This window comes from Ambystoma mexicanum, chromosome 6q (genome assembly GCF_040938575.1).
Source record: "Ambystoma mexicanum isolate Mex_15411 chromosome 6q, UKY_AmexF1_1, whole genome shotgun sequence".
NCBI lineage: Eukaryota > Metazoa > Chordata > Amphibia > Caudata > Ambystomatidae > Ambystoma > Ambystoma mexicanum.
In genome coordinates, this window is record NC_090937.1 from 1,609,765,991 (window position 1) to 1,609,780,343 (window position 14,353).

General features: G+C 45.5%; 1 protein-coding gene across 1 annotated transcript in view; it reads right to left on the reverse strand.

Moving 5' to 3' along the window:
- LOC138516903 (E3 ubiquitin-protein ligase TRIM39-like) overlaps positions 1-14,353 on the reverse strand; it is a 93,027-nt gene that overhangs the window by 47,887 nt on the left and 30,787 nt on the right. Inside the window, exon 4 of the mRNA XM_069632359.1 lies at positions 5,038-5,126. Within this exon, the coding sequence (XP_069488460.1) occupies positions 5,038-5,126 (89 nt within the window). The remainder of the gene's footprint in view (positions 1-5,037; positions 5,127-14,353) is intronic.

Sequence of the window (14,353 nt, forward strand, 5' to 3'; positions counted from 1 at the left end):
TCGATCACTAACTCTGCGAACCTACCCTGCGACCAAACAAACCTGGTTGACTTGTATAATAATATCAACAACTCTGCCATTGACTCCATTGCACCACTTAAACTCAGCAAAGAAAAACCTATAGATCATTTGAACTTGTGGTTTACTCCTAGCCTGAAAGCTCTGTGCAATGAGAAAAGACACGCTGAAGCCAAATGAAAAAAACAACCCGACTGACCAGAACAAGCACCGTCTCACCTCTCTGGCCGACAGGTACAAAAAAGAAATCATCCAAACTAAAAAAGATACATTTAATGAAATAATAAAAAAAGCCAGCACTAGAGAAATCTTCTCTATCCTAAGGAAATTGGAATCCCCGGTCACCCCCAGTGACTCATGCATCAAAAACAAATCTTGGTGCATGGATTTCCAAGATGCCCTTTGCAAAAAAATAACCATGCTCCAAGAGAAAATTAGTGCTAAGAAAACCACTCTACAAGAAGCCATCCCGCAAAAAACGACCTTCAAACAAATCAAACCTAGTCACCATTTCAAATTCAACTTTATCTCAACTACTGAGGTTGTAAAGCTCATCACCTCCCACAAACCCTCTAAATTTCTAGGAGACACATGCCCAGCACAGATTATTAAAGAAGCTGCCAAGGACTTAGCTCCTTTCATTACCACATTCATCCATTCATCAATTCCTCCTTCAAATCATGCTCAGTTCCTACCAATCTTAAAGATGCCTGGGTTTTACCCCTACTAAAAAAGCCAAACTTAGACCCCAGCATTCCCACCAATTACAGGCCAATCACAACCGTACCTTTTCTTCTTAAAATCCTCAATAAAAGCTGCCCATCTCCAGATTCAAGCTTACCTAGAGATTAACAACCTATTGGGCACTCGCCAATCAGGCTTCAGACCGAGACATGGGACAGAGACTGCCCATATCGACCTGAAGAAGCAACTAGATGATCGGAAAAACATTGGAGAAACCTCCATCCTTCTCCTTTTGGACTTATCTGCCGCGTTCAACCTGGTTGATCACAATGTCCTGTGCAACCACCTAAAATCAGCCGCCCACGTCTCCAAGGAAGCCACCATGTGGATAAGCTCCTTTCTGGATAATAGATCCATGATCGTCTTCACACCCTCCTCCGCAGCAGACCTAGTACTTATTACATGCAGAGTACCACAGGGCTCCTGTGTCTCTCCAACCCTGTATAATATGTTTACCAAGCCCCTCTTCGACATACTTGACAATCGTGGAGTCTCATATACTAACTATGCCGACGACACCCAGATTCTCATCCCCATCCAAGGAGACTACGACATAGATGTAACTATGATTAAGAAAATCTACTCAATTATACAAACATGGATGGCCACCTATGGCTTATGCCTCAATGACGAAAAGACGGAGCTCTTAATCGTTGGGTCTCCTAACAGATTGACTAAACTCTCTCCCCAATACAACTCCGTCATCATTGATGGAATTAAGATCAAAGTCTCTAAGGAGGTAAAGACCTTAGCATTCTACCTGGACTCTGCACTCAACCTCAATAAACAAATTAACGCCACAGCCTCTGCTACTAGTTACACATGCAAACTAATTCATGCATGCAAACCTTTACTGTCTGCAGAAAGCTGCATTACGATTGCAAAGGCCCTAATCCTCTCAAGTTGGATTACTGCAATGCCCTATACTTGGGAAGCAGTAAACAATACCAATAAACTCCAGACACTCCAAAACAATGCCCTAAAATCTGCCTTAGGCATGCCTAAAACTCAGCATCTCTCCCACGCAAGACGCTCTACCAACTGGCTCTCCATAAATGACAGAATCAAGTTCAAATCACTTAACCTTACTCACAAATGTCTGTCCGATAGGGCTCCATTATACCTCATTGATAGATTTTCTAAACAAACCTCAGAACGACCTATCAGAAAGGCGCAATCCAACAGTCTTAGAATACCCAATTTCAAACTAAAAAAAAACAGGTGGATCTAGCTTTCCAGTCTTGGCGGCGCAATTATGGAACTCAATCGCCGATTCCTTACGAGCCACTTCTCCCTTCCACTCCTTTAAGACTAATGTTAAGAGGTGGCTGCACTCCCGAGATCTGCGACCACATGTGTGTGTATGTATGTATGTATGTATGTATGTATGTATGTATGATTGCACCAAATCTTGTATATTATACCAAAGTAAGAGACTGTAACTAATGTATCTAATGTATCTAATGTAAATATGTACATGTCTGCTAAAAGAATCTATGTATATGTATTTTTGGCCTGGTCGCCTGTAACTTTGTAACCTTTAATGCGCCCAGATGCCCACGGGCCCAGTGCGCTCTATAAATGAATAAACAATACAATACTTACATTTGTAACTTTCTAGACCAAGCACACACTATTTTACAATAGGGTGCTGGAGGGGTTACCTAGTATCCCCTTTGTCTAGCTTCTCATGTAACAATGTTATGTTACCCTTTCCTCGACGAATGGCTGGTGGCAGTAGTTTACTTTTACCGCGGGCTGCCGAAGGGTGCAATTTTTGTCAAAATGGCCCCAGTCTTTTTTCGCCATTTCTTCTTGGAAAGGTCCTTCTTGAGATTTACTCTGCGCGCCAAACCAGGTTTGGTCCCCTTGTTCGCTTTGCCTTTGGTGGGATTCGCAAGTGAAGCCCGCCTCTGGCTCCCGGGTGTCTGGTAGGGGGAGGAAGTGAGGGCGGTGCCCGAAACTCCCTCTGCTTAGCCTCCTAGGAGACTCAAATGCACTCTGCGGTGATTAGCCGGCTGACTGTCCGGCAAGGCAGCCACCCTGCTGGGTGACTGACAGCTAGGCTGGAATGAATAGGGAGAAACCTGCAAAAAAGGCAGGTTTTTTGGCTTGGAAGGCAGAGTCGGCCACTGGACAAAGGAATCCGAAGAAGAACTTGAAGAGGATGCCTGCAGCAACTGCTGGACCGTTGGTTTGCCCGGTGAAGCTCTGCTGCTGTGCTGAAACTCCAAATTTGTATCGACAGACGCCCCTGGAGGGAAGACTTCTCCAATCAACTCCAAAGTAAGCCACCTGGACATCCTCTCGGAGCTGGTAGAATTTCCACAGAGTTGCTGCTGGAATCGAATAGCCAGGGAGAGGAACACCAGATTGAGTGTGTTGCTTTTAAGCTGGCCAAGAGCTCCAGGAAGATCCTCCGGACTCCCAGGAAGCAGGACTGACCGGGCCTGAGCCACCTCAGAGTGCTGGACCCCAGATGCAAGGAAAGTCCCTCTCGACAGTTAGGAATTGCACTGGTGCTGGTTGCAGTAGACACGAGGAGCTGAAACACTAAAGTGCCACTTGGTTTGAAGATTGTCGGTTGCGGTTGGTGACCGTCACATTGCAGTGCAGGAGTCCCAAGAAGTCCTCCCTCTTGTCCCCACGACTGAGGCCCAGGAACACCAGGATCAGCAGAGCTGCACAGGAACTGAAGTCATCTGCTGCACTTTTTTTAAACCTAAAGGTACTGTACAGTCTAATAGAACATCCTTCTTGTTGTGTAACTGCACTTGTTTTCTGTTGGTGAGACTTGTTGTGGTTGTGCTGTAGAGTTGCTGATATCTTCTTTACTTCACAAGTCTAAAACAACTTGTGGCCCAACTTTGAATTCTTCTTTTCTACAAAGACTTTTAAAACATTGTGCAAGACTTTTACCTACCTCTGAGAAGTGCTTCAATCCACCTAGACTTTCGCCCAATTGACTTTGGCCTATCCTGGTTCCCTGAATGACTTCTTCCCTCTGTGATTGTGTTTGGTCTTCCTTCCAGGAAGGGGTTAACTAACTTTGCATTGGGGTTTTACAAAAGTACCTACCTGATTTGAGAATATTTGTGAGATCTCTTGTTTTGTCCCAATAACCTCTCTCATTGACAAACTCTTAAGTCTGATTCTAAATGCTAACAGTGGTATATTAATGTCCACAGTGTCCTAGTTACTAAAGTTACCGGAGGGTGTGTGTAGGAGGTGTCTATGGGCCATCCCAAAAGGGTACTTAATGATTTAGAAGTATTAAGAGTGTGTGAGTGCATTTGTGTGTTACTATTATATTGCCCTTCTGAAGAAGGCTTACTCTAACTGACTGTTAAATGAATAATGGTTTAATCAAGAAACCTTGTGTGTAAGAATTTATTTGAATACCGGTCACTGTGAATCTCTGTGTAACTCCCCTACAGCTCACACTGACCCCTCTTGAGATAAGCCTGGCTGATCATTCATGCTACCAACCGTATAAGCTCATACCAAAGGTTGGGATCCGATTGCCAGGAGGTCAGGGTTGTTGTAGTGAACCCAAAGGGTACGGCATACAATCTTTCCCAACACTCCATTTAGCACTCTCTTCCACAGTACTTTATCTGATACCTATCTTAACCCACACTGCAAAAGGCACCAAAACGTTTTCCTAATAGCACACATTCCCTTACAGACCAAAAAAGTGTCTCCAATTTTCAGAGGTACCGTCTATTTTACACAGACGACACGTTCGTTCACTTCTGGGGACTCCCCTTCTTTGGCCTCACACATCCAAGGTACATAACTAATGGAGCCTAAAGCACAATAAGGCCAGTTGATAGAAAGCGCTTGGAGAGCGCATTAGGTAGCCTGGGAGCAGATATTGTCTGATTGTATGATTGGGTTCCTGTAACAGGTGGTAATCAGACTATTTGAGACATTGAGTAACCCAATCAAATTCCCTTTTTTTACATTTAATTTTAACGGGGCCTGTTATATGTAGTTCTTTAATCCCCTCTTCCCCCCCCCCCATGTCTCTTAGAAAGCGCTTACAATTATTCCATTCTACATCACAGACAGGTTAAGGGATAGACAGATAAATCGATCATGCACACATTTCAATGAATCAGGCAAAGCTTTATCACATTCCTTCATATGTGCCAGAAAATATGTTGTGATTCAGACTCTAAAATCTGGGTGATCTCAAACAATTCACTGAATGACTGAGCTCGTAACAGTTTTATCATCACAAAAAGTTTGCAAAGAAAGAATTTGGTGTACCTTTGTACTTCTTCATTTCCTCCAGTGTTTGGACATTGCCATGTTCCAATCCGATTTCCTCCAGTGTTTGGACATTCCCAATTTCCAATCTGAAAAGAAGATACACATCCCTGTTACTAGAGACCTGGACCACGACTGATAGAAACTCAGAGGAAACCGTCCCAAGTTATCTTAACACAGAAGCATACACCACAGTTTTCAGCATTCACAAGGGCACAGAAAGACCTGCATACATGCCACTAGACATAGCAAATACATATGTCTGCCCCTGAAGGTAAAGTACATACATTTGTTTCAGTTGAAGGAATGTGACGGACGCAAGGAAATATAGCCTTGACTAGTGTGACATTGGATCGACAGAACACACGAGCCAGAGATGTGTCAGTAAGTTTATTTATTTTTTACATTTGTATAGCGCACAAACAGCCCATGAGCATCGTGGCGCTGTTACTTGTAGGGAGCTTAGTTGCAGGGAGGTACAGAATACATATTTTACATTGGTAGCACATTAATACAGTCAGCTAGTTGCAGCTACATTTGCAGGTTTATCAAGAGCTGTGGGGAGTAGTCCCCAGGGACTGTGGTGTTGATCAGGCAAACAGTGGTTTTTATGGCTTTGCGGAAGGCACCAAATCAGGCTTTGGCACGAAGCGTTATAGGAAATGAAATAATGTGGGTTCCAGGCTGATTATGATTACTTCATATAAGTTTATTCCAGCTTCTTAGTTACAGTTACACATTGAAGACATGTAGGACATTAGCTAGGACAACACCGGCTCCCAACACCCAGGCAGGCCAGCTGTAACTGGCACCACTCCGAACTCTCACTCATCAACACTCCACGTGACATCACTGGCTACATCACATCAGACAAGTACTAAACAACACACCTCCCTCCTTTACCCAACCACACCTACACAGAGCACGTCACATACAGGCACTACACAACACACCTCCCTCCTTTCAAAACACACGTACACGTGACATGTCACTCACAGACGAACACTTCCACGGCAAATCCCCACCATCAGAACAACACACCAGAACGAACTACATTCCCTGAACCTATCACAAAATCACCATGCTCCCTGTGTCTGTTCCTGCCACAGACAGACATCTGGGCTCTCACCCCCAGGACCAAATCCACCCAGACACCGGGCTACTTCACCTATGCCCCGACACCACCACAAAACTTTTTAGCCACCTACCAACCGCCCCGCCTCAAATATTGCGGGTCTCCAGGCTGCCACCCTGGTACTCCAGCAGGCCTCTAGACTGCCACTCTAGAGCACAATCGGGCCTCAAAGCCCCCAAAAAGCCAACCACAACCTCACACCAGCAAGAAACTTGCATAGTGGAAACACAACATCATTCAGTTCACACACACCCATCCACTCGACAAACCGAGCACATTCCACCAGAACACGTTGAACAAACCTACCTAACACATTGAGAGCGGTGGCCACACAATCCCAATGCCAGCAACAAATACTGGTGAGGCTAAACACTCCAATTGGCTCAGATGACATCCTCACACAAGTCGGACCCATACTATAAAACAAGGACAACACAACACAACAAATAATATGAAAAATAATCTCATCACCTCAGGACGCCACCACACCCCATTCCAATGTGTCATTGCTGGGCGTCCCCAGCCATGCACCCCCTTGCCTCCAGCTACACACTGTCCCCCGTGATGAGAAGGGCAACAAGCCCCAGAGGAGGCGCTACCTCCCCTTAGAACAACCGCATCGCTGTTCACCCTTTACCAAAATCTGATAAACTCCATAAAACAGACCCAAAACCCAAACATGGATTAGAAAAACGCAACCTCCTGGCACTAAAAGAGCAGAGGCGCTACCTCACTCTAGAACAACAGCATGGTTGTTCCAACATTGACCAAATCAGGTAAACTCCGTAAATCAATACCCACACGGGAAGACAATACCTCCCACTGACATCACCCAAACGACACAAACCATGCATGCACACCGCAACACTTGTACCTAAATCGCCTTCACACCATACGCACTTGCTACCTCGCCTATCCAAAAAGACCCACAACTCCTAATCCATGCTCACTGCGAGTACAATCCATTACCAAGCTCTCACTGACACTCTCCATATAATCAGAGTCAGAATTATGACATGCACTCCAAAACCATAGAATGCTGTAACAATATATTCTACTGTAACTATACAACACAACAGTAAAAAGGATATGCATTTTAACAAATAAATGCTATAACCATATCTTGCCGAAAGTGAAGCAAAATACCAATACCCAAAACTTTTATTAACCTAAAAGTCCATAGCCGTAAGTAGGCACTAATAACATGCGTGAAATTGCTGAAAATCCTCAAAATGATTAAAGCTATCACACACGTACTCACACAACCATGATCCTTCCTGCATACTCGCGATGCACGCAGGTTCCTACCATAACAATTCACCATTCCACAACAGCAAAATGCACATACCTGAAATCGTAAAGCACACAAGCATCTAAAAAATGGTACATAATTCTGCATATGCAGAGTGTCTTGCCCGCTTATAATGGGTCATATACAGATCCCAAATCCATAAACTTACTTCCACACCATCCCGACATCACTTTGGAAAACTTTTCACATTCCAAAACCAGCTTTAGCTTTAGCCATAGCTAGCTGGAAACTAATGAGCGTTACACTCTATACGAACTACCATACCCAACTATATTGTTACAATCCACAAGTTGGAGTGAATGCTAAATGGTTGCAGATAACCAGGTGGGAGTTATTGCAGACCATCAACACCACTTTTCTGCTAAGTCACAAGGGGCATTCCATGCAATCCCTTACAAACACAGGCTATTCAGCCTCACCTCAACAGTGTTCACAACATTGCTCTTGCCCCAGTTGGTTAATTATTGGCCGCTACAGGACTCCTCGCTAACTGAGACGGAGCGGCATGCCTTCATCACTGTCCACCATAAATGCCACTCTTCATGAGGCAGAGATCTCAACACTCGGACGCTGGTTGTGTCCACATAGCACTGCCACACAGCATCTCACCGATTGAGACATCGCAGTGAGGTAGGCGGAGCGGCTCCGAAGCATGGAGCAGTGAAATCACAACGATCAGGACTAGTTTCCTTCCGAGTCCCATTCACGTGAGGTGATCACGTTATGTCGATTCCACAGGGTCCTTTCCTCGAGCCTTTTAACTTGTTTCCCGACCAGTCCCATTACGCATCGGGCATTCCTCATCGGATCCTTTTCCGGAACATCAGGACATCAGCGTTCCGAAGCTTCGCCGACTCCATGGGCTGGAGGACAACATCATCATTCTCCATGTGCAAGTAGGCGAGAGCGGAACTCCAATGACCAACGGTCAAATTGCTATACTAGCTCCATTCCTCCTGTGTTTGAGCCATATTACCAAATACCCCTGGTGACGGGATGTGCGCAGACCTCTCCTCGCCTGGCCCAATTTCAATCCCACATGTCCCAGACACAGCACTCACTAATACTACGAGCTACTAGACAGTCATTTGTCTCGTGGACCACTTCTTGTAGATTGAATCCTAAAATCCTCGGACCAGCGTTTCCCAGGTCCTATGGACTGCCAAGCTATTACTAGGACAGCTTTACCACACTTGATGTTTTGGCTCGCACCTTCCTTCAACCAAATCCTGATTTGCCAGAATCAGCCCCTTGGACACAGCACTCGCCCTGGCTAAGGCACAACTGTGCACTTGTGAAGAGGGGACCCTTTCCTGAGCCTTACCCCACGCCGTGGGTGATGGGACGTACAGATTGAGGGCGGCGTTGTCCTTCCTCTTGCAGTCTTTCTGGTCCTTCCTGAACTCCCCACAGCAGGGTCCTTCAGTGTCTTTTTCTCACGCTGATTCACTTAGCTTCCTCTCCACCTTGGTAGCATAGGTTCACCTTCAGAGACAGACTTGTCGCCAATGAAATGATGTGGGTTCCAGGCTGATTATGATTACTTCATATAGTTTATTCCAGCTTCTTAGTTACAGTTACACATTGAAGACATATATAGGACATTAGGTAGGACAACACCGGCTCCCATCTCCCAGGCAGGCCAGCTGTAACTGCCACCATTCAGAACTCTCTCCTATAACATTCCATCATTCACTCATCAACACTCCACATGTCATCACTGGCTACATCACATCAGACAAGCACTACACAACACACCACCCTCCTTTACCCAACCACACCTACACAGAGCACGTCACATACACAACAGGAAGGGCGTTCCAGTGTAGAGAGGCATGGTAGGGAAACTAGCACCTCCTGCCCTGGCTTTTTACTCTGGGCACAGTGAGCATGTTTGCGTAGGGTGTCCTGGTTGGCCTTGTAGCTGTGGCGGGGTGGATTCGTTGTGATAGGTAGGCCAGTGTAGAGAGGTGGATGCATTTACGGGTAAGAGTCAGGGCTTTTAACATAACCCTCTCCTTAATTGGGAGCCAATGGGTTGATTTTTCTAGCGTCCGAAATGTGTTCTCTTTTTAGAGATACCTTGGGCTGCACGCAGAGCACTGTTTGGATTACTTGCAGTTTTTGTAGATATTTTGTGGAGGTCCCTAGGAAGAGTATGTTACAGTAGTCCAACCTAGAGCCGGTGATAGCTCTGGCTATGTTAGTGCTGTTCTCTTTGGAGAGAAAGGGCCTGGCAGTGTTCATGAGTTTTGCATGGTAGGCTGCAGTAGAGGCAATTGCTTTGACTTGTCTCATCATGGATAAGGTGGAGTCCAGATAGACTGAGGGTTTTCACTGCTTAGTTTAGTTTATTTTCTTATATAGCGCACCTCACCTAAGGGTAACTGGGTGCTTAGACTTAGAGATAGAAATAGTGTTACAATACATCTGGTACAAATCACCTTTTACAGAAATAGATACTGGAGGTGTGCTACAGATCAACTTCAAGTCAGTCGAAAAACAGGAGATCAGAACCAGTGTGAAGTATTGTTGGTTACAATTATACATTATTAGTTATGTTATATATATATATATTTAAATAGTAAAGGAACGAAAGCAAATTTATTAACAACCCATCAGATGGACTGCACACTCAGAGATCATGTGGTTGTCGGGACGGACATGACAGACTTAGTAGTCGTTTGGACTGAGGAGCCAGGCTTTGGTTTTGGCTCTAAAAGACCAGAAAGCAGCGATTACTCGGATGTCATGGGGGAGGGTGTTCCAGCATTTGGCTGCTAGCGCTGGGAAACTGGCCCCTCCTGCTGTTTTGAGGTTGAATTTGGGGATAGTAAGTTGGTTGAGGTAGTTGGATCTGATGGGCCTGTTGGTCTGGTGTCTTGTGAATTTAGATGTAAGGTACGCGGGAGCTGCATTGGCTAGGCACTTGTGAGTGATGACCAGAGTGCAGAGAGTGATTCTATCCCGGATGGGTAGCCAATGAGCTTCTCTTCTGAGGGTGGAAATGGGACTCGATCTCGGGATATTGAGGGCTGATCTAAGGGCATTATTTTGCAACACTTGGAGTTTGTTTAAGTTCCATACAGAGGTCCCAATGAATAGTGTGTTGCAATAGTCGAGCTTGGAGAGTAAAAGTGGTATTGCTAGTGTGGTACAGCTGGTGGTAGATAAGAATGGCTTGCAGGCGATCAGTTTGTTAGTATAGGCTGTGGTGGAGGCTAAGGAGTTAACGTGTCTATTTAGTGTCAGCGAAGAGTGAAGGTAAATACCGAGCGTTTTGACTTCCCTCGAGACTTTAATGATATTCCCATCAATGTTAAATGACTCATAGCGTGAGTCTAGTTTGTTTAAACGAGTTTGGGAGCCAACGATAAGTAGCTCCATTTTATCATCGTTTAAGCAGAGGCTGTGATTGGCCATCCACGCTTGGATCTCTAGGTAGATGTCGTTAAGCAGTTTGGTGTCTTGAATGTGACGAGGATCTGGTTGTCATCTTCATAGTTGGTATACGTGACACCCAGATTGTCGAGGTGGTCGATAGGAGTTTGGTGAAGATATTGTAGAGTGTGGGCGACACACAAGATCCCTGTGGGACACCACAGGTAATGGGGTCTGGTGGTGCTGAAGCTGAGGGAGAGAAGACCCTGGTGGTTCTGTTGGAGAGAAAGGATTTGATCCAACTGGCCGCGTTCGGTGAGAAGGCGGCAGCTGAAGTTAGGTGTCGAGTGAGGATTTCGCGGTCTACCAAGTCAAATGCTGCTGATAGATCCTGAAGCAGGAGAATGGCAGTCTTTAAGCTCGTCCATCTGAATCTTGAGATCTAGCAGTGCCGCCTCTGTACCATGTCTGGGTCTAAATACACATTGACGAAGGCCTAGCAGGTTGTTGTCTTCGAGGTGTTTTTGTATTTGTAAATAGGCTGTGCGGTCTGGGATTTTAAGAAGAAACGGCACTGTTGTGATGGACCTATAGTTTGTGGGCACATTGGGGTCAACATTAGTATTTTTTTTTTTTGTTTTTTTTTTTTTTTTTTAACAGGGGCAGGACCCAGGCTTCCTTGAGATTGTTGGGAACAGCACAGTTTTTAAATGAGGCATTTATCAGAGTGGTGATGAATGGGACTAATTCTCTTGCGTTGTCCTTGATGACTGTAGCGGGGCATATGTCGCCCTGACAGTTAGACGGTTTAATTCCTGAGATAATATTTTCCACTTCTTTAATGGAGACTTGAGAGAATTGGAAGAGGGGACAAGGTGGAATATTGTGCAGAGAATCTTTGAAGGAATGTGGGATAGGATGTAGGTTAATTTTGTATTGGAGAAGAGTTATTTTGTCAGAGAGGGCTTTTTGGATGTTCGCACACTATGTTTCATTTTTAGAACAGTCATCGATGATAGGGGAAGAGGATTCTAGTTCCCTCAGGAAGGTGAAAAGTTCCTTAGTGCTAGATTCAGCATTCTCGATTCTTTCATTATAGATCTCCTTTTTTGTCCTGATGGATTTTTTGTAAGCAGTGGCGATAGTCATGTATTTTTCCTTGTTTGTTGGAGTGTTTGTTTTTTCCCCCTAGAGGGACTCTGCTGACCTTTTTTCATTCCAGAGTGTTTTCAGCTCCGGAGTAAACCATTTGTTTAAGTGGGTGGAACGTTTGGATTTTCGGAGTTTGAGTGGCACAATCTGGTCGATTGCTTGCTTCTTGGAGGTATTAAAGGTGTCGACTAGTTTTGAGGGGTTAGTATCAATATTCAGTGGAATATTAGTGATAGGGCGGAGCATGTCCGGTGTAAGGTTGCCCTGGATGGAAAAGGTGATGCAATGGTGGTCTGACCATTCGCAGGGTTCGTTAAGTATCGTGGTGGTGCAATTAAGTTCGGCCAACCAGTCCAAGGTTTTGCCTTTGTCATGTGTGGGTTTGAAGGTGCAGGACATGAAGCCGATTCGGGAGATGGTGTGCTCTAGAGCTGTAGCGTTAGTGTCTTTGGGATTGTGGAGTCCTAGATTCATATCACCTAGGAGGATGATCTGAGCACCTGGCTTGGTATTTTGGGTGAGGAGAATGACGAAATGGGGCCAGGTGGGCGATATATAAAAGGTGCATAAGTATGGTGCTTGAGTGGGATAGGGGCAGCTTGACTGAGAGCAACTCTGCCGAGGGGAGTTGGGTGCTGGTAAGTCTTAGCTGGGATTTGGCGATGAAGGCTACGCCTCCTCCTTTGCCTGAGGATCTATCAGCTCTAATAATGGTGCAGTTGTCTGGGAGTGCTCGTGCTAGCGAGGGACCTGAAGCTTGAGGTCTCCGGGGTGCAGGGGGATGGGTTGTTAGACCCATGGTGGGAACGGAACGATATAAGGCAGATGAGTGGAAACACTGCTGAGGAGAGTTAAAGGAAGGAGTATAAACGTGAGAGCTACAAGATGACTGGCCATTTGGAATTGCAGGTCTGTAGTAGAGGAGGGGATAACCGTTATGCTGCGTTTGGCAGAAGCAGTGGCAGGTGACTGACAGGAGGTTGGGGTACAGGCGGGTGCAGTAAGGATGTCAGAGGGGTATCATGTGCCATTCGTACAGTACTGGGAGGAATAGTAGGGCAAAAATATTAATCATGCACAATATTTGTATACTAGGTAGAAGCACGTGTCAGATACTGGGATTTTGATGGAGTCAATGGTGAAGTGGCTGAACTGGGTATCCATTTCTGAGAGTTTCAGTGGATCCTACCAGCAGGAGTTCTGTCTTGTCCGAGTTGAGGCAGAATCCTTTGACAGCCATCCACGCTTGGATGGTGGTGTAAATGTTGTTAAGATCCGTGGAATCTGTGTCATAGTTGCCCGAGAGTGTGAGGAAGATCTGAGTATCGTCAGGTCAATGTAGTTGGTGTAGGAGATGCCCATGGCATCAAGGATGAGAAAGAGGGGGCTTGTAAAGTTGTTGTAGAGAGTAGGGGAGAGGCAGGAGTCTTGGGGTACTTCAGAGCATGATGGTAGGTGAAGCCGAGGCTAGGTCAGAGAAAACCTGCCTGGTCCTACTTTGTAGGAAGGAGGTGATCATGCAGTGGTGTCAGGGGAGAATTTAGCTGTGGAGGTGAGGTGGTGGCATAGGACATTATGGTCTACGAGGTCAAATGCCGAAAGAGAGGCGAAGAAGTAGGAGTAGGACCGGTTTACCTTGGTCTCTCGCATCGGCGATTTGGTTTTTGAGGTCAAGTAGAGCGGTCTCTGTTCCGTGCCTGGGGCGAAAGCTGGATTGTCGTAACCCTAGGAGTTTGTTCTCTTCTATGAAGTGTTGTACTTGTAGGTATGTTGCTTTATCCAATATCTTAAGTAAGAAAGGGACAGTGGCGATGGGCCTGTAGTTATTGGGTAAGTGGGGTCAAGTGTGTTTTTTTGTTGTTGGAGGGGTCGGACCCAGGCTTCCTTGAGGCAAGAGGGGACTTTCCCAGTATCAAAAGAAGCGTTGACAAAGGCTGTTAGGAATGGAGCGAGAGTGTCTGCACAGTCCTTGAAAATTGCAGCCAGTCAAGAGTCACCCTTACAGTTGGAAGGCTTTATAGTAGTCATGAGGTTGATAATGTCCTGCTCCTGTATGGCCTTAAAAGAGAAAAGGGGAGAGGTGTCAGGAGAAGAGGGGTGGGGGGGTGGGCTGGTTGTCACGTGTTTGGTGTTCAGGATTTTAGTTTGTAGTGAATTCAGCTTGTTACGCATGGCTGTTTGGATGTTGTGACACAAGGTCTTATCTTTGGTGAAATTTTGGGGGGTGGGTGTGGGGGTCTCTAGTTCTCTGAATATAAAGAAAATGGATTTTGTGTTAGACTTGACGTCAGAGATTCTTATTTTGAAGGATTTAGCTTTGGTGTGAATGATGGCTT